The sequence below is a fragment of the Gastrolobium bilobum genome, unplaced genomic scaffold (genome assembly GCF_033153095.1).
Source record: "Gastrolobium bilobum isolate Gb01-03AN ecotype WA unplaced genomic scaffold, APGP_CSIRO_Gbil_v1 utg382, whole genome shotgun sequence".
Taxonomy (NCBI): Eukaryota; Viridiplantae; Streptophyta; class Magnoliopsida; order Fabales; family Fabaceae; genus Gastrolobium; species Gastrolobium bilobum.
Window position 1 is genome coordinate 105283 of NW_026897362.1, and position 21010 is coordinate 126292.

At 32.2% G+C, this 21010-nt stretch overlaps 2 protein-coding genes across 2 annotated transcripts; both read left to right on the top strand.

Moving 5' to 3' along the window:
* Nucleotides 1-401: 401 nt before the first annotated feature.
* Nucleotides 402-13637, top strand: LOC133306254 (pollen receptor-like kinase 5). The gene is made up of 8 exons (XM_061506549.1): nt 402-1047; nt 2099-2713; nt 2964-3620; nt 11799-11945; nt 12358-12454; nt 12556-12680; nt 13162-13247; nt 13482-13637. The coding sequence occupies exons 1-8, from the start codon at nt 402-404 to the stop codon at nt 13635-13637; spliced, it is 2529 nt and encodes an 842-aa protein (XP_061362533.1).
* A 2586-nt stretch (nt 13638-16223) lies between these two features.
* Nucleotides 16224-18758, top strand: LOC133306271 (probable nucleoredoxin 3). Its single transcript, XM_061506569.1, has 4 exons — nt 16224-16298; nt 17008-17178; nt 17381-17863; nt 18075-18758. Exons 2-4 carry the CDS (start codon nt 17074-17076, stop codon nt 18669-18671), a joined length of 1185 nt encoding a protein of 394 aa, XP_061362553.1. The 5' UTR covers nt 16224-16298; nt 17008-17073; the 3' UTR covers nt 18672-18758.
* Nucleotides 18759-21010: the final 2252 nt, after the last annotated feature.

The following is a 21010-nucleotide window of genomic DNA, read 5'->3' on the forward strand; positions in this document are numbered from 1 at the left end:
CAACCATAGTAACCTAAGAACATAACAAGCACACCAGACAAAATAAAAGTCACATAAAAATGTTACTAATTGTTAAGTGACGGCCAATGCAAACAAGACATAATTCTCCTCATCAACAAGAAAAAAAAAACACAGCTTATAACCAGCCCAAAGATATAATATACAGTTATGCACTATGAAACAAAAGTGCCATCGAAAATGAGGTCCAATTCAATACTCATGCATGGCCGGCCTTAACCAGCTCATCTTTTGCAACTAGGACTTTGTCAATGTCACCCCTTAAACCATTTAATCTTAATTTCCTATGCACAATCCCTTTCAACTCTCAATAGTTCTCCTCTTTTCTTTATGTTTCATTCTTTCTATTTCATTCCTCATCAGCCAAAATTCCATAATTGATAATGGCTCATAAAAGAGCATACTATTGCTGCCTTCTCATGCTGTTTATGTTGGCCATTTGTTTTGTGCCATCATTGGGTGATGACACAAATGGTCAAATTTTGATGAGGTTCAAAAGCTTCTTGTCCAATGACACTGCTTTAGACAACTGGGGCACAGACTTAAATTTGTGCAACTGGAATGGTTTGTTATGCAAAAACCAGATATTTCATGGGTTGAGACTAGAGAATATGGGACTAAGTGGGAAGGTTGACGTAGAAACCTTGTTGGAATTGTCAAATTTGTTAAGTTTTAGTGTGATGAACAATAGTTTTGAAGGTTCAATGCCTGAATTCAAGAAGCTTGTGAAGTTAAGGGCATTGTTCCTGTCCAATAACAAATTCTCTGGTGAAATTCCGGATGATGCTTTTGTGGGCATGAATAGTCTTAAAAGGGTATTCTTGGCCGAAAATGGGTTCACAGGTCATATTCCAAAGTCGCTTGCTGATTTGTCTGGAGTTTTGGATTTGGACTTACACGGGAATAGTTTTGGAGGTAACATACCAGAATTTCAACAAAATGATTTCAGAGTGTTTAATTTATCCAACAACCAATTGGAGGGTCCAATACCACAAGGCTTAAGCAACCAGGATCCTAGCTCATTTGCTGGTAAGTATAATAATCTTGAAATCGTTTCTGTTTGTTTGATCCTCAATTTCATTTTGTTATGAGTGACCCTTTTTATTTTATTTAGGGCAAGATAAATATAAGTATAATAGATATTTTGTTTCTAGTTGATGTAATATTCTATGAGATTTTTCAAACAAGAAATTGATACACACACACCAAGCTTTGTAGGCACAATTTCCTCCTAACCCAAAAAGTAGGGATTTGAATGCTTGAGAAGACCTTTGGGTTAAAGCAGGATAATTTTCATGACTCAAGATTAGTTTCATACCCTTTCCCGGTTAGTTCGTGGGGATACTGAAGGATAATAAAGGTAATGGAATAAAAGTCTCAGAGGATAATTAGGATAATGAAATAAAAAAGAGAGGCATAACTTGCTGACACAGAAAAAGTTAGTACTTACTAGTATTGAATGCATGTATATGCTGATATTGATGAATCCAAATGCGAGTGAGTTAAGTCTCGTATTGATTAAGAATAGACTGAGTGAGTATTATATAAGTGGAAGGACTCATACATCTAATGCCTTAATGTTTTGGGTTTGATTGTGGTGTTTAAGCCCACTTAATATTGTTGCTCACTTAGTCCATGGTTGGTAGTCTCTCTCCGCCATGAGCTCCCCCTTTCAGCCTAACAATTGGTATCAGAGCCAATGGTGTATTGGCCTGTGGTGATCCGAGTATTTAAAAATATAGGAAGCCAAGGTCTTGATAGAATAGACTAAGTGAGCACCACACTAAATAAGTGAAAGGACTCATGCACCTAATGCCTTAAAGTGGTTGGTGGTCTTTCTCCGCCATGAGCTCCCCCGCCGGCCCAGCATATGGATCAGCATTTTACAGTAAAAATCATCAGTGATCATCCATTCATGCGCAAAAACTCCTCAAGGTTATCTTAGATGCATTTCTTTTCTTTTCTTCTGGAGGAGGATATCATTATAGATTGGATAGTAGATACTGTTTCTTTTTCTTCTTCATCTTGTTGGATGTTATCTTAGCCGCATGTTGTATCTAATTTTTCTTGTGCAAGACAGGCAACAACGGCCTATGTGGAAAACCTATGAGCAGCCCTTGCAACAATAACTTCAATACCACCATTTCTGCGCCCAACTCCCAACGCAAGGGAGAGAAGCACCGCATCCTCATAACTGCCATTGTAGTGGTGGCTGTGGTTGCCTTGGCTTCAATGGTAGCACTTCTCTTTATCCATTGGCGCAGGAGGCAAAGCCTTCAACCCATAATGGACCATGAGGTTAATTTCAACAACAATGCAGGCTTCAAGGAGTCACAATCCATTGATCTTACAGGTGATTTCACGAACGATGATCATGAAGTATTGAACTTTGTTAAGAAAGATAGAGGGGGGTTTGATTTGCAAGACATGCTTAGAGCCTCAGCTGATGTTCTTGGTAGTGGCAGTTTTGGATCCACCTTCAAGGCTGTGGTTTTGAATGGAGCAACTGTAGTTGTGAAGAGATTTAGGTACATGAACAGGCTTGGGAAACATGAGTTCTTTGAGCACATGCAAAGGCTTGGAAGTTTGACACATCCTAATCTACTCCCTCTTGTTGCATTCTACTACAGAAAAGAAGAGAAATTCTTGGTTTATGACTTTGGTGAAAATGGTAGCTTGGCTGATCATCTACATGGTATGCCAGCATTTTATTTTATATTAGTAACAAATATAATAGTTATAGGTATACACTCTACTTGGCTTCAATCAATTATCGAATTAATCATATTCATCAATCTTGACAACTTTTGTTAGAGATATCTACAAAAAGTAGCTTATGTTTTTGGAATAATTATCATTGACATGGTAATCAAGAGTTTGAACTTGAGTACAGTTTAATGTTTTAAAGAAAATTGAAGATTAACAATTTTTACATTGATTTGCAGGTAGAAAGGGTTCTGTGCTAAACTGGTCAACTCGTTTGAAAATTATAAGAGGAGTAGCAAGGGGCTTAGCTTATCTCTATGGAGAGTTCCCAGGACAAAACCTACCTCATGGTCATCTAAAATCCTCCAATGTCATGTTGGACCATTCATTTGAGCCACGTTTGACAGAGTATGGACTTGTGCCAGTGATGAACAAGAGCCATGCTCAGCAGTTCATGGCAGGTTACAAGGCCCCAGAGATGAACCAATTTGACAGACCAAATGAGAAAACTGATGTTTGGTGTCTGGGGATCCTTATATTGGAACTGTTGACAGGGAAGTTCCCAGCAAATTATCTAAGACATGGGAGAGGTGTAAATGCTGATTTGGCAACTTGGGTGAACTCAGTTATAAGTGAAGAGTGGACAGGTGAGGTGTTTGATAAAGATATCATAGGGACAAGGAATGGTGAGGGTGAGATGCTGAAGCTGTTGAGGATTGGTATGTATTGCTGTGAATGGAGTGTTGAGAGTAGGTGGGATTGGAAGGAAGCAGTGGCAAAGATTGAGGAACTGAAGGAAAAGGATAGTGAAGATGAATCATCTTCTTATGTTAGTGAAGGAGATTTATACTCAAGGACTATGACTGATGATGACTTGATCTCTTTCTCTGTCACTAGTTTATAAATTTGGGATCATATTCATATTTCAACAACTCAATATGATTATGACTCAGAAGGGTACATTGGATGAATTGGAGGTTCTAGATTATGAGGCTCAACATCTTTATTATGTTGTTTTGGTATTCCAAAAGCATTTTATTATGTCTTGATATTGATCAACTTTTTCAACTGTTAAATTTACCCCTACATTATTCAAAAGTTGGTTGCTCTTTCCAGTGGAGTGAGTACCTATTCCTTTATAAAAAAAGGAAGAAAAAAGAGAGAGATATGGATAGAAATAATTATAAAGATAGAGATAATGTAAATAAGAGACTTTTTTTTTCATATTCAATAAATGATGGTCCCATTGTTTAGGTAGCTTAAAATAATATTAAATTAGATGTAGACTTATGCATGCGGGATAGAGAAGCATATTTTATTTTTAATTATTGGCATTTAAGTTTATTAAGTAAATGAGGTGATTAGTCATCTATATATATTTGTATGAAAATAATGTTATTTCTGGTTACAATAATCTTAGTAATTAACTTGAAAACTTATAAATCATGAAAAATGTTTTTCTTTTCAATGCAAAATGATTACAGTACTCATATTAATTGCCAAGCCCAGAGTGGAATTGAGGAGATACGGGCTGAAAAGAATACTTGCAGGCCCAAATATTTTAGGAGATTATGAGTTGGGCTTATTGTAATAGTTCAAGCACAGTAGTGGTAATGCAGCCCAAAGTTAATTGCAATTTTGTTTTCTTTTGAAGTTGTAATTTTGAATATGGATAAAAAGACGTTATGGTGAATGGAAAATAGAGAAAATGTTTGACAAATTCCCCTTCTCTCTTCTCGTAATCTTTTGCAAAATTTTATTGCTTATTTATTTTTTACCCACATATCTATAAAGCAAAGAAGCCAAATTGGAGAGAGAAGCACATAATGAAAATTATGTCTTCCCACAAAATATATATATATATATATATATTACATTCCCATGTGTGGAAATGGGTTATTTTGTTAAATAGGATTAGACATCAGTATCATATTAGGGTCAAGGAAGACCTCTAACCTCTTTAAGAATTTTTGAGAAGAATTATATATCATTCATCAACAAAGTCCTCGTATCAGCTAATGAGTTTGAATCTAAATTCTTATGAAATTTAAACCAAATCTTTAACCAAAAGTGCTCACTTGTAGATATGCTAATAGTGGATAAGCACATCCTAGTGCCATCCGTTTTATATTTTTTATTCATTTTCACAATATCTTCATTTCAATTATTTTGGCTCTGTATAAATTTCTATTACTTAATAAGCCCTTTACATTTTTAGCCTTCTGTGCTAATCTTTCATCCCTTATCATTAAAAAAATTAAATAAGAACATCATGCCATGACAATTAAGAAATTTACACCATAACCACAATATAATCAATATATTAAAACTAATTGTGGATATATTATTGTATTGTTTTCTCCATTAAAAAAAAGGAAGAAGCTTAGACATTGGATCCAACGAGAAAAATATTGAAAAAAAATATATAATGTAATAAATTCAATTTTGGATAATAAAATTAAGTCTCCACCCACCTTAGCACCAAATATTCAAATTAAGTAGATATTTATTAAATTTAGAAAATTAATATTAAATCATTTAAATTTAAATAAAAAATGCAGCAATTGACAATAAAAATATATTAATTGATTAAAAAATAATCAAAAAATTAAAAAATAAAAATAAAATAATAATAATAATATATGTCAATTATATAAGTATTTTTTTTATTTATATCTCTTTTGACTTTTTATCTTTTCAAAGAAAATTTTATATTTTCAAAATACAAATTAAACTGTTTTCAATTTTATGAAAATTTAAAAAATACATACTTTGCTATAAATTTTTATGTTATTAAAATGCCATACAAACGCTATCCTGTGATATATATATATATATATATATATATATATATATATATATCAAAATGATTTGTAATGTGACTGCATATAAATATTTGTAAGTTACCTAAAAATTACGTCGTTTTGGGTGGGATAAAGGGAGTTTACGTTCAAAATTAATTGTAGAAAATGGAAATTTTATATTTATTTTCACCTTTGTATGATTATGATTTTCCATATTTAATACTTTACATTTATTTACACTTTTATATGGTTATGATTCCCCATATTTAATATTTTTACAATATAAAATGACGTAATTTTATATGACTGCACTAATTCTTAGGTGCAGTCACTGTACATCCGTTAAACCATATATATATATAGGATTAATGTTTCTTATGTTGTAGGAGATAATTTTATCTCCTACACACACATAAAAATGTGTAGAGCCTATGGAACCATGTGAAGAGAATAGAGAGGAAAAAAAAGTGAATGCTTTTAAGAGAATAGGAGTTTTTGTTGCTTCCAAGCTTGGAGAACCATTTCACTAGTCTTCCTTTATGAGTTAGAGGTAAGAAACTTAACTTTTCATGAATGATTTTAAGGATTTGAATTTAGTGTTCTTGAGGTGAATAACGACCAACTTGTGTTGTTATTTGAATTAGGCTTAGTTCCTTTGAAAAAGTATGATTATGGAGTATTTATAATGACGAATCAATCATAGAATTTAGACTACGTGAATTTCGAAACTGAGGTCTTGAAAAAAGTATGAGTTTGATAATGTTTGGTTTGGTTGATGATGTTATGATATGAATGGACCTTGGTGCCTTCACAAAATATATTAAGGAATTGTATTTAGTGGTGAAAAAGTGTTGAAACAACCATTTAGACCACTTATGTGTAATGGCTGAAAATCAAGTCATAAAAGTGTAGTTTCTTGTGCTTCAAGTAATGGTGTGGAATGTTGATGGAACCTTGTGTAAAATGGATGGTATTGTCTTAAAAATCAAGTGTGTTGTTGAGGGAAAATCATGAATATATCACCTTAGGCATTTCAAAAATTTAGTCATGGGAAGAGTATGATTTTTAGTGATTTTAGTCATGAGAATGGAAATGGACTTTGGTTGCCTTGTAAAAGATGTTTAGGAGTCAAATTTAATGATGAAAAGTGTTGAAATAATCACTTGAACTAACCTTGTATTATTCGAAATTTAGGATGAATAAAGTGTTGGATTTCTTGTGTCTTAAGACTTGAAATAGGGTTTGGTAGTAATGGTTATGCTTGTTGATGATGTAGTTGGAAATCAAGTGATAACTTGGTATTGGATCAAGCATTGGACCAATCTATGGGTGGATGCCTTAATTCTTGACTTGTCAAGAATACGGTAAGTCTTTGAAGCTCATGTTTTGGATGATAGTCAAACATTGGCTTGATGTTGTATTATGTGACTTATGTTATTAATTGAATTAACATCTTTGAAATAAGTGTTAATTGTGTGAAAGGACTTTTGAAGAGATTGCTTGCACTTGAAGAAACTTGAAAAAGAAAGGTCTACAAGAGGCAAACCTTATTTTCTTGAGATTTTACTCCCTCTTGGTTGTTCCAACATAGTTCAATGGGATTATGGTTATGTGTGTGTATGATTGGATGAATGTAGATACTTAATATGATTAGATGAATGTAGTTATGTGTAACGCTCGGCCGCTTCAAGAATCAATGATTATCCCCACATACTAACACAAGACTTTTCAGTGTGCTTTTTCTTCACTCGCACACTTTCCAAAAAAACTTCCCAGGAGGTCACCCATCCCAGAATTACTGCAAGTTAAGCACACTTAACTATAGAGTTCTTCCATTCCGAGCTAAAAGTAGATGCATCTTGTTTGTATATAGTAGTACCAATTAATTCTTATAAGCTATCCCAAAATGTGAAGTTTCATACCTGCACAGTCTTGGAATCACTATCTTTTAGGTGTCGATTCGATTCATTCATGTAACCCCCCGCTGGAAGTCTGTCAAGAGCCACTCCTTGTACATGCCCTTTCGCACCAGTGATCACTCCCCGCCTTCGCCAGCACCCGGGATGTTACATTATGTATATGGTGATGATGGATTTATGGTTCTTGTCCAATGAACATCTACATGTGTGTACCTTCCTTGGGGATACAAGCCATTAGAAGTGTATTATCCTTAGGGACACAAGCGATTGGACTAGCATGTATGGACCTTTCTTGGGGACACAAGCCTTTGGAAGAGTATGTATTGACCTTCCTTGAGGACACAAGCTCTTGGAAGGGTGCCTATGGACTTTCCTTAAGAACACAAGCTCTTGGAAGTCTCATGTATGTTGTGAATTATATGATGTTTTCTATGCTATGCTATCTGACCTTTCATGTAGAAATTGAACTCTTGGATGGAGAAATACTCCAAGAACCCAGAGTTTACTGAGACATGTATCTCACCCCTTTTGGGGACATATTTCAGGTAGTTTATTAGTCGATGATGGACCCTCAAAGGGAAGGAGGCACGTTCAGAGTTAGACACTCCTATGATGTATTGTCATAGGATTGTCTTTAGATTGATATTTTGCATTAGTTGATGGATAGTTGTATTTTTTTGTAAAGCCTTATTACTTTGATGAGAACTTGCATACTTCCTAAAGTTAAAAAAAAAGTTAAAAATTGTTTGGTGATTTTATAAAGTTCTTCGAAGATTTTGAAGAAGGGAAGATAAAATAATTTGTTATTAGAATGGATTATTAAGATAAAGGATAAAATTTATAAATACAAATTCAGAATAAGAGTAAAACTGTAAATAAATATGAGGACTTCAAAAAAAACTGGCATACATACTAAAAAAGCTTCTCTTTAGAGCTTTTAGCTTTTTTCTTCATTATAAAAAAATACTTCTTGTAATAAAAGCTTTTATAAAAACACATTTGGCTAAACTTCTGCTTTTAAGGAAAAGAGAAGTTAAAAATAAAACAAGCCAAACATGCTTTAAACTTATTAAATAAACATTGATTTTAGTGTCGAAGTGCCTTCCAGATATTCACCCCTTCATGTTCCAGCAAAATCACGCAACAATGACATTGGAGAACTTATCCTGCATATATCATCCCGCATCAAAGTAGAAGTTCCCGTTGAATCCACCATTTAGATCAGGCTCAACAATATGTGATCAGGACAACTCCTAGTGGTCAGATCAGCAAATAGTTATAACACTTTTAACCCGATATAAATTTTAAAATAGTATACTTTTTAAAAGAAATAAAGAAATTTAAATATGAACTAAATACTTTTTATTAGACAAAAACTCATAATTATGTATATTTAATTTAAACAACTCATGTAATGTATAATTATAATATATACTGAGGGCCGGGAGTCAAATTCAGGAAGCGAAGAGCTAGTGATTTATTGTAGCTAAAATTTCAAAGAAGGTAAGAACCGCGATTCATGTTTTAGGAATTTATTATTTTAATTAATAATATTATAATATTATATTTTACATATATGATTTTAATTTATACAAATTTTTTATTATGAGAAACTTAAAGTTAATAATTAATTAAATGATTTTGTATTTGCTCACTGGTGTTCGGTGCTAAATGAAAATGTAGGTGCAGATCATGACAGAAATAAAAAAAAAAATCAAAACGAATAAGAAAATCAAATATGAAAAAGAAAAAAAAATGCTAAGACAAGTGTGTAAATGAAGAGGGTTGGGCTCAGATTTAACTTAAATAGATTAAATTTGTATAAAAATTTTCGAGCATAATCTTGTTTGTTAGTCTATTAGATGCTAAATTATAGGTTTAACATAGCATATATTTTAAAATTAAAAGACTTGGTTTGGCCTCAGACCTGCTACAATATCAATTGCAATATATCAAACATGAATGGGTTAAGAAATTATAACACAAGAATTAATAAGAACAACTCATATAACCAGTATTATTAAAATTGGCCCGACCGGGCCAGTTGAATCGGGACCAGGACCTCTAAGCGATCTGGTTCAATTAATTAACCGATCTTACATGCAATTCGGAAAAGAACCGATGAATCGGTCAAAAAATGAGTTCAACCGATGCTAAATTGATATCAATTTTTTGGTTGAACTGCTTTTTAAAAATTGTTGCAAAATGATTCATCACAGTTATACTTTTGGGATTCGAACCTATCACCTAGTGGGGAGTGACAAGTTAACCACTAACTCAATTTATTTTAGGAAAAACATTTTCTCATGTTGCATGAGAATTCAATTCTCATGTTGTGACCCTTTGATTTGCGTGCAAAACTTTTATTTTCTTTTTTTAATAAATGTGGGTCCCACCACTAGTTGAGTCACAACATGAGAATTGAATTCTCATGCAACATGAGAAAATCAAACCCCTTTATTTTAGTTATTATATAATTTTTATTTATATATTGGGTTCGTTTTTTTCTGCAGTTACGGCACTGCAGTTACTGCACTGCAGTTACTGCAGATAAGTTATTTGTAGTAAGCCAATACGACGTCGTTTTGGGGCGGAAATCATGGTGTTTTTGTAATTTTAATTTACTTCAAGGTTATAATAGTCTTTATATTTATAATTTTTTAAGATTTTAATACCAATACGACGTCGTTTTGGGAATAAATGCAGATAACTTATCTGCATTAACTGCAGAAACATTTTTTCCTTATATATTTATTATATCTTTAAATAAATTCGATTTAAGTAGTTTAACCAGTGATCCGCTAGTTGAATCAGTGACCTGATACCCCTATCGAGTCGATGACTGGTTTAGGTTTAATAACATGGGAGAAGTTATAGTTACTATTTCTTTTTCTTACTACTCCTTACTACTAAATCTTAACCGTTGATTTTCGTCAATCTAACAGTTGTAATTTATTGGATCATACTTATTAATTAATTATTAATTTCTAATAAATTATAACTGTTAGATTGACAAAAATCAACGATTAAAATTTGGTAGTAAGAGGTAGTAAGAAAAAGAGGTAGTAAATATAATCTCTCCCTAATAACATTGCCTATAACTACCAATTAATCTCTTCAAAATATTTTTAAATTAGAATGAAAAATAAATCTTTCTCTACAAATTAAAATTTTTGACCAAAATATTATATATCAATTTTAAATAACAAAAACACCGTTATATGATACTAAATATTCAACGAGGTTGATATATAGGCTTTTCAAAATAGATGTGTTATGTAGGCTTTATTTTTTTCCCTAAGCCTATATAATTTTTTTTTTTTTATGAATATGGAGGTATCCTCTCTGACCACCTCCTTGTTGGAACAATAGATACATTAAACTTTGTTATTGGAAGAAAAATAAGACTAATTTTTTCTCAAAAAAAGAGGCATGTTCTCTGACCTTTAAATATTTTTCAAAAATTTACTTTGACTAGAATCTTATATTCTAAGACAAAGCCATTCTTTGGCAACTTCTGACACGTGGCTGCTTCTCCTTCTGACACGTGTTTGCTTTCACACTCCACAATTCAAAAAGTTTCCTTTTTGGGTAATTCAGGGAATAAAAAAATTCAAAAAGAAATTATAATCTGGACTCAAAATTGATGGCCACGATTTGCTGTCCAAAATCAATGGTGCAGATCTGTTCTCATCTTTATTGGGACGCAACTCATCTTATTTTCAAATTTTAAAAATTAACACACAGCTCATCTTATTTTCAAAATTTAAAAACTGACAACTTAATTAATCTTCACCTACTTTCTCCCTTGGAATGTTAAACGTTTAACAAAACCTACACACCTTCTCATTTTTTTTAGTGGTTCCTCCAGATTGCTCACATCTTCTTCTTTCTCCTGTTCTTCGTGTTCTTAGCGTTTTTCCGAGCTGTTGTTCGTCATTTTTTTGGCATTCGTCGTTCTTAGTCGTTGTTTTTTTCCCACATTTCATATCATTCGTCGTTTTTTATTTTGTTGCTGCTTTTCGTCTTCGTTTTTAATTTTTTTTTTCTCCGTTGCGATTTTGTTGCTGTTGTCGTACTTTTTTTTAAGTAGCTTAATATCAGTTACTATTGAATTTGAATCGATTCGGGTGTGGAGACAAAGATGGGTTCGGTATTTTTTTATCTGATAGTGGATTTTAAGATCTGGGTTATGTTTATATTTGTGTTTCCCTGCGAAAGTTTGGAAATTTTGCAACGTGAGCTAGGTTTTTAGGGTTTTAGATGGTTATTCTGTGATGGGTCCTGGAGAATTTTTCTTTTCTTTTTTTGTTTTTTGTGTTTAAGATATATTCAATGGTTTGTTGATTAGGATTTTGGGTTTTGGTGATGGTTTTGAAGGATATGGCTGAGGTGAAATCAGAGGAGTGTTGTATGGAGAATAAACAATCTACTACTGTTTCCTGTTCCTCTGTTTCTGAAGGCAGTGGCAGTGCAATTCACAAGTCTCCAGGGATATGTAGCACAACATCAGCATGGCCTTCAAATCGATAACATACATTTAGTTCTTTACTTTTTCATTGCAGTATTAGTCATGAATTATCATGATGTTGTTACCTTAAGGGCAGTGTTTTATGCCTATCTATTATTGGTGTAGTTTCACATTCTGAAATACCAGCTGATTCCCTTTATACTATGGAGAACTTATCCATTTTGTATCTGTGTTATGATCTCTATGCATTGATTTTCAATGTATGAATATTTTCTGTACAGAAGGACCACTGGACCTATAAGGCGCTAAGGGTGGTTCGACAGCACAAGAGGTAAATCTTTACTCATTGGAGTGGGTAATATATTTTTCCTCACTGTTTCTCATTCTTTTATTTTTCCATTTTTTTTACAAACTCTTTGCTGCCCTTTTTTTTTTGTAGACGTCATTGGTTTAATCTCAGGAATTGGTGAAGTTTGTGAAAGTGTGGTGTCTGGTAGGAAGACAAAAATGGTGTTGTTGGAGCTTGACAACCTGAGGTATTTAAAATGTTAGAGTAAAAAAAAAATTGTTGTCGTCTATTACCTTATATATTATATATTTCGTGTATAATGTTTTACTTGCTGCAACTCATATATAGAGGTCACAAGCTGAAGTGCACTTTGTGGGAGCATTATGTGGATGAGATGCAATCTTTTTTGGCAAACAACGACACTCCTCATAACATCATAATAGTTCAACTGGGAAGGATAAAATGTTTTAGGGGTATGTTTTTTTTAAAGAAACATTTTTTATTTTTTACTTCTGTATTATGTTTTTTATTCGATTTTTTTTTTTAATAGGTATATTGATGATAAAATGTGATGTACATTTCCTATCTAATTTGGTATATTGATGAACGCTGTTGAACTCCGCTTCTTTTTCTTTTGAAGGAAAACTAGAACCTCTTTAACTTAAGTGCAAGAATAGGCTGTAGGTTGGGTATTCAATCTTGGAATCATAAAACTGGAGTGGGTCTGAAAGAAGGCTATAGAGAGAGCCTTTGAAACCGTGGAAGAGTTGTTGCATAGAAATGAAATGTTCTTGATGAAGTGTTTTTTTTTTCCAGTACTTATTACATACATGTATGAATATGGTGAATTGTTGATATGGTAATGACCTTTGTTTATTCTTAATTTCTGCATATAAAAATATGTGATTGGTACCTATTAAGGCATTAACAGTGAATGTATGTCTCCTAATGTAGAAATGACTGATGTAGCAATAATAGTTGATTGCTATGCTTTGAGATTGGCTGCCAGGTGTGCATCTCTAAAAGCTGATATGAGAAAAGTATAAGATCAGCTAAGAGAATGAAGATATGCTGCGCAAAGTACTTATACGTCCTTCGCCAGGTAAAGAGATGAGGAACACCTCTTAAGAGATGTCCTACTTTGAGCAAGAGAGGCTCATGGAGGTGTAATGAGAAGAGAATGATGCATATATGTTTGTTTATTAACTGTTATAATGTCATTAGGGAAGCTTTATATCTTTTCTTCTGTTCATATGTTGCCAATATTTTCTTAGGCACTTAGGCAGAGAAGAATCCGAGTTGATGAGGGAAAGACCTCAAGAATTCCATGGGTTATTGACATTAAAAATCTCACCCTTTTTAGGGCTGCTATAGCAGGAGAGAAAAATGACAAAGGAGAGGCCATTGAAGGATGCAATGGGCAAGAATAGGGCTGTTATGTGGTTATGGATGTTGTGCACTTGTGGGAACTATCACATGAAGTATAATTTGAAGCATGTTGTATTTTGAAAAATATGTTTTATTTTGATGAATTTGTGTAGTTGTGATATATGTGGCTATATGATTAGGAGATATTTTGTAATATGGCTGACTTAGTAGATAAATTGCCCTCTGGATGTATGTGAACCGCCACACAATAGAAAGAAGAACTAGGAGTTTTTTTTGATAGATATTGTGCTGGAGGTAAACTGTTATAAGAATGAAGTATGTTGCTTGTGGTGAACTTCCAATGTGATATGTTGCATCATTATGTTGGGCTTCAATGAAACCTTAATGGTATCTTGTGTTGTCATTTTGAGGATTATAGCTAAACTTAAAAAGGGAGAAGTACATGTCCACAACAGAATTTTCATCCCAGTACTCTCCTACTGTTTTTTTTTTAACATTGATTCAAAACTTCTAGCGAAAAAAAATAGTACTCTGCTGAAAAATTAGTTATATCTTCCAGTATCAATAACGACGTTAATTAGTATTAAAAGCAAAAATTGTAGTGTTACATGTTGTGCAATAAATGTTAATAATCAAATGATTAATCCAATCTTTGATTATGTTTTGGTTCGTCTTTTAAAAGTTTAATTTTACAAGTTCGATTTTACTCAAACAAAGACTAAGTAAACAAAAATTATAATCCGACTCATTGAATAATTCAAAAAACACATACTAACAACTGATAGCATATCGTTTTGGAAATTTATATGTCAACAAATCTTAACAGGTTATTTCTTTCTGTTTCTTTTCTTTCTACATTGTCATTTTTTGAATTTAAATTTGAATTTGGAACGATGGTGTATTGGGGACCATCTATCATCAAAACGCTGCATCTAATCTACTGTTTACTCAACGTAGAAATTAATTAGTTCTCAGGTTTAATGACTGTTGCTTAATTTGAGGAATAATGGTTTTGGAAATCGTCCAGTATAATTAAAAGCTTAATTTGGGGACCATCTGTCATCAAACCGTTGCTTAATTTGAGGAATAATGGTTTTGGAAATTGTCCAATATAATTAAAAGCTTAATTTGGAGACCATCTGTCACAAAAATTTATTTATATAAAATGCTGACAGTTAGAGGCCGGGCTGACCCGCCAATATATATTTATAATTCAATTGAAATTTTATCCTTCTTCTTTTATAATTAAATTACTAAATCTGATTTCAAATTTTGGAAATACAAATTTGTGAAATTCCAAAGACTAACGATACTAATCCTTGCAAAAAAAATTATTTATATAAAATGCTGACAGTTAGAGGTGGAAAACTAGGCTCGGCCCGGAGGGCCGACCCGCCAATATCATTTTATAATTTAATTGAAATTTTATCCTTCTTCTTTTATAATTAAATTACTAAATCTGATTTCAATTTTTGTAAATATAAATTTGTGAAATTTCAATGACTAACGACATTAATCCTTGCAAAAAAATAATTATTTATTTTTATTTTATAAACCTGATTGTAGTAAATGAAATATTTAGTAAGTGTTGAACTCATCCCTCCAATGATTGCTACGAAATGATACTGAATGAATTGCGTTTTTATATTATAGGTAAAAGCTGATCTTTTAAATTCATATTTGCTTGGTGTTATTGTTACCTTGATTTTGTTGATGAATGTTATAGTTAGCAATGATTTGTATGCATTTTTTTATATCCCTTCCTCATGTTAACATGGTGTATTATAAAGTATTATGGTGTATTATGATGTAGTTGTATGCAAAATTAATTATCTCTCTAAATAGCATATTTTTTTTTGTGGTTGATATTTGCAAAGTTCTGTGTCAATGATGTAATTTTTTTCACCTGAAATATAGAATAAAATAGCAACACAGATTTTTGTAAGTATAAAATTTGTAGTGCGATTAATCAATCACGGTCGACGACAAAAATTTTGATCTTTTTTCCCCGTGCATCGCACGGGTAATATACTAGTTTAAATCTATGACCAAAGCAAATATGTCATATTCGATTTTGAAGAAATCTTGTATTTTATTTTTTTGGTAAACAGAAATCTTGTATTTACCTTTTTATTAATAGGAAAATAAATAACACTCATGTTACATTAACGGTAAGGATAAAATAAATGTTACGAGTCTACAAAAAAATAATAATAAATGTAATGAATGAGATACATGCCAGATTAATCATAAAGAAGTACAATAAATATTAATATCCACCCTTTTCTTTCAACTTTAATAGTGGCGAGGCACCTAATAAATTTACTCAACTACCGTATCCACAAATTACTATAAAAAATATGAAAATTCATGTATTAAAGATAAAGCAGTGGGTCCATAATTTTTTTTAAAAAATAAATAAATAGTGAACTCTCTATCTTGTCTGTGTTGCATGAAATAACTATCTGATAGAACATAAGATAAATAAATTCCAAAAAATATATGTTATAGACACAAAACTCGTATATTTAATGTTTATAAATCTCATGCTACATATTTTCTATAAAAAAATTACAATATCCATACTAAGACAAGATTGATGTCGGTTGAGTTTGCGTGAGCCACTGATACCTTCCAATTATATTAAAGCAAAAGCTCTTTGCCCTTCTCTATTTCTTCTTCTTGTCTTCTGCTGCTGCAAGGTACTTGCTCTTTTCTTATTGAAGTACAGCATGCACTTACATTGCTTTTGTAATATAACCTTTCAATAATTTTCCTTAAATTTGATTATTTGGTGCATGGGATCTATGCTGTTGATGAATTAATAGCTCTTAAAACTTCTATGCAAAAATTATGTTATTAGGTGCTTTTGTTCTTCAAGCTTTATCTTTTTCTATCTTTCTATTTTTTGTTTTTGAAGGGATTGAATATTTGCCTATCTACATACTGTGGTATAGTTAAATCATTAATCAAAACCATTATTTTGCACATGATGAGATAGAGGAACCCAAATGGAGTGATGTTGTTTAGAGAATGGGATAATACCCTTCCATTTAGGAAGGTGTCTAAGCAACCCTTTAGCCATATGTAAAGACTGAAAAGCATTCTTCTGGAGAATATCCCCATATTTGTTTCTCATGCTTGTTTGTCAATTCTTGTTTTCTCTGTTTAGTCTTATTCAATCCACTTCCCACTTGAGGAATTGCTGTTGTACTAGTGTGGTTAGTTGGTTCAAATAGCTACTTGATTTCTTCATTCCAATCCTAGTTGGAGAAGGGCTTCAGGGAACTTTTGATGCCCTTGCCCAGAATCTGAATTTCTTTTGCCTACAAGTCTGTGTGCCCATCCAATATTATGGATTCCATTTTGGATGTTATTTTCAAGAATCATGTTCTTCTCTTGATTAAACAGGTTTCAATAAACTTATAAGGGAGAAGGGAGGAGAGTGGAGAACATCTGTTACTTTCTTAAGTTCTGATGGAAGGGCTAGATTTTGAAGCCAAATATATTATTGACACGGATAAAATTATTGAGATCTTTGCAGCTGAAGGTGTTGAGTTCCTTCTGTCTTGTGAAGGGAAGGTAGGTGTGTGTGTGTGTGTGTGTGTGAGAAGACAATAGACTTCTGGTTATCTAAATCAACTTTAGATTAATTAGCAGTAGTAGTTTTATTTTCAAACATGGGAAGTTTCATCTCTTTTTTAACAATAGGCCTCATTTTGCTTAGTTTGTGATCATGGTTATTGTAGCTAATATAATGCCATTTTTTGAATAATGAGATTAGGTACCCTTGTCAGAATGCAATGGAAAAACCATCTGCCTATTTTTCTCTGCAAACTGGTGCAGGCCTTGTAGAGCATTCATTCCCCATCTGGTTGAACTTTATGACACACTGAGAAAGAGGGACAAGAGTCTAGAGATCATCTTTATCTCCTTTGATCATGATGAGAATGGATTTAAAGAACACTTCAAGAGTATGCCATGGCTAGCTGTCCCATTTGATGCAAATTTGCACAGAAGATTGATTGATAGATATGGAGTTGATCGAATCCCATCCTTCATTCCATTATGTTCAGATGGCATAACGGTTGAAGAAGAAGACTTGATTGGGTACATTGAGGATTATGGTGCTGATGCATTTCCTTTCACAAGAAAGAGACGTGAGGAATTGAAAGCCATAGATAAAAGGAAGCATGAAGAATCAAATTTGGAAGAATTATTGACACATGAAGGACGAAACTTTCTAATCTCTGGAGATGATAGAAAGGTAGCCTAATAATGTCCTTTCTGGAGCTGTTTTCTTTTTTTGGTATACATCCAACTAGTTCGGGAAAAAGGTGTTGTTGATGTTGATCCAAGTTTAATCCAGTTCAAGCACTGTCTGATCTCAATACCATTTTTTCCATTCTCAGGACTCGAATTGGAGCTGTTTTTTACTATGTAATAGTTAGCACATAGATGACATATTATTTTTGCAGGTACATGTGTCTGAACTTGCAGGTAAAACAATAGGCCTCTATTTTTGTGCTTACTGGTCTCCTCCCTGCCGCGCCTTCACTCTCCAACTTGAAGATGCATACAACAATCTCAAAGCTGCAAAAAACCACTGCTTTGAGATTGTTTTGATCTCCACTGATAGAGACCTTAAGGAATTCAGTGTCAACATAAGTAGTATGCCATGGCTTGCCATCCCATATGAGGACAGAACAAGGCATGACCTTTGTAGAATCTTTGATATCAAAGGAATACCATCTTTAGTCCTCATTGGATCAGATGGTAAAGTCATTACTATGAATGGAAAGTTTATGGTATCTTCATATGGTGCGGAAGCTTTCCCCTTTACCGAAGCGCGGATAAGGGACCTTGAAGCAGCTTTGAAAAAGGAAGGAGAGGCTTTGCCCCAACAGGTTGAGGATGTGAAGCATGAGCATGCACTGAAATTGGATATGGCCAAAGCATATGTATGTGATTCCTGTAAAAAGCAGGGGAAGTTTTGGGCTTTCTCTTGTGATGTTTGTGACTATGACCTTCACCCAAGTTGTGTAGAAAAGGTCAACATAGATGAAAGCTCTTAGAGAATATACCACATTAAGTTTGCAACCATATGTATGAACTAACTACTTTTTGCATTGATGGAATTTAAGAATCTGTTAAACATTTAGACTTCATATATATGTTATTTCAAGCTATCATTTGCATTTAAAAATAAAGAAAATATTGTGAGCTTTTTGTATGTAAAAGGTGTTTCTGTTGTGGGTAGATTGACTCTATTTGAGAAAGTCTAGCTACAACTTTTTTCAGGGTTGTGTGGCTTACACTAGGTTAGGAAACCTCACATGCAATTCTACATATTTTAATTTTTATAAAGTCACTAGGTAAGAATCTTGGTGGGTCTCATTGCTTGATATTTTTGCTTCAAGTTATCACGTTATCTAAACTCACTTTTATTTCTTATAGAAAAATACTTGACAGAAATAATAACTTATTTTTGCAACAGTGGGTTGCTCTTATTAATTTTTGGATTTGGATCGGTCATGTAGTCATATTATTTGATCAGAATTATTTTTTAAAAATAATATATTTTTTTTCTCTCTTATCTCATCATCAATGAGTGATTATGATTAAATAATATGATCAGTTTTTCATATGAGAGAATCTAAATCCTTGATTTTTAGATGTATGAGATGTCTCTTTATTACTTTATTTCATCTTTAAATTCCTCTTTAAACCCTGACTAATTTTTTCTGGCATTTATTCCTAGTTTTTCTTTTATGCAGAGAGTCCGTGGATTGCGAAACAATCCAAGATTATTTATTGGGCTGATATAAAGCTCACATTTCTCAAATACCATGAATTGGCACTACTAGAAAAGTCTAAATTTTCGACGGAATTTATTTTCCGTCGAACATTTTCGAGGGAAAATCAATTCCGTCGAAATAATTATATTAAATAAATAAAAAAGAAATTATATTTATGAATTTTCTACGGAATTCGATTTCCGTCGAAAATCATTATATAAAATAAATCAAAAAAAAATTATATTTATGAATTTTCAACGGAGTTCATTTTCCATCAAAAACAATTATATAAAAATAAATTAAAAAAGAATTATATTTATGAATTTTCGACGGAATTGAATTTCCGTCGAAAACTATTATATAAAACTAATTCAAAAAGAAATTATATTTATGAGTTTTCGACGGAATTCATTTTCCGTCGAAAACCATTATATAAAAATAAAGAAAAAGGAAATTAAATTTATGAATTTTTCGATGGAATTCTATTTCCGTCGAAAACCATTAAATAAAAAAAATTAAAAAACAAATAATATTTATGAATTTTTTGACGGAATTATATTTCCGTCGAAAACTATTACACAAAAATAAAGAAAAAAGAAATTAGATTTATGAATTTTTTGACGAAATTCTATTTCCGTCGAAAACCATTAAATAAAAAATTAAAAAACAAATTATATTTATGAATTTTTTGACGGAATCCTATTTCCGTCGAAAACCATTACATAAAAATAAAGAAAAAAGAAATTATATTTATCAGTTTTCGACGGAATTCATTTTCCGTCGAAAACTATTATATAAAAATTAAGAAAAAAAATTATATTTATGAATTATTCGACGGAATTCTATTTCCGTCGAAAACCATTAAATAAAAAAAATTAAAAAACAAATTATATTTATGAATTTTTCGACGGAATTCTATTTCCGTCGAAAACCATTATATAAAAATAAATAAATAAACAAATTAAATTTGTGAAGTTTTCGGCGGAATTTATTTTCCGTCAAAAACATTTTCAACTATTTTCGACGGAATTTTATTGTTTTTCCATTGAAAATTTTCGACGGAATTTATTTTCCGTCGAAAACTTTGTTAACAATTTTTTGATGGAATTTCATTAATTTTTCGTCGAAATTTTTTGACGGAATCAGTTTTCCGTCGAAAACCATTAAAACAATTTTCGACAGAATTTTTTTGATTTTTCGTCAAAATTTTTTGACGGAATCAGTTTTCCGTCGAAAACCATTACAACAATTTTCGATGGAATTTCATTCATTTCCGTCGAAATTTTTTGACGGAATTTATTTTCCGTCACAAATTGAGACAAGATTTTTCGACGGAATTTCATTCATTTTCCGTCGAAAATTTTTGACGAAATTATTTTTCCGTCGAAACTTCCCACAGAAATTATTCCGTCGAAATTTTTCGACGGAATCTGTAATTCCGTCAAAAAAATTGTTACCCACGAAGATATATTCGATGGCTTCATTTCCGTCGAAAATTCCGTCGAAAACATCATTTTCGACGGAATTTTAACCTTTTTTTACGGAATTTTTCCGTCGAAAAAAAAACATTTTCTAGTAGTGTGGACACTTCTTATTTTTACTATCATAACTCCTCA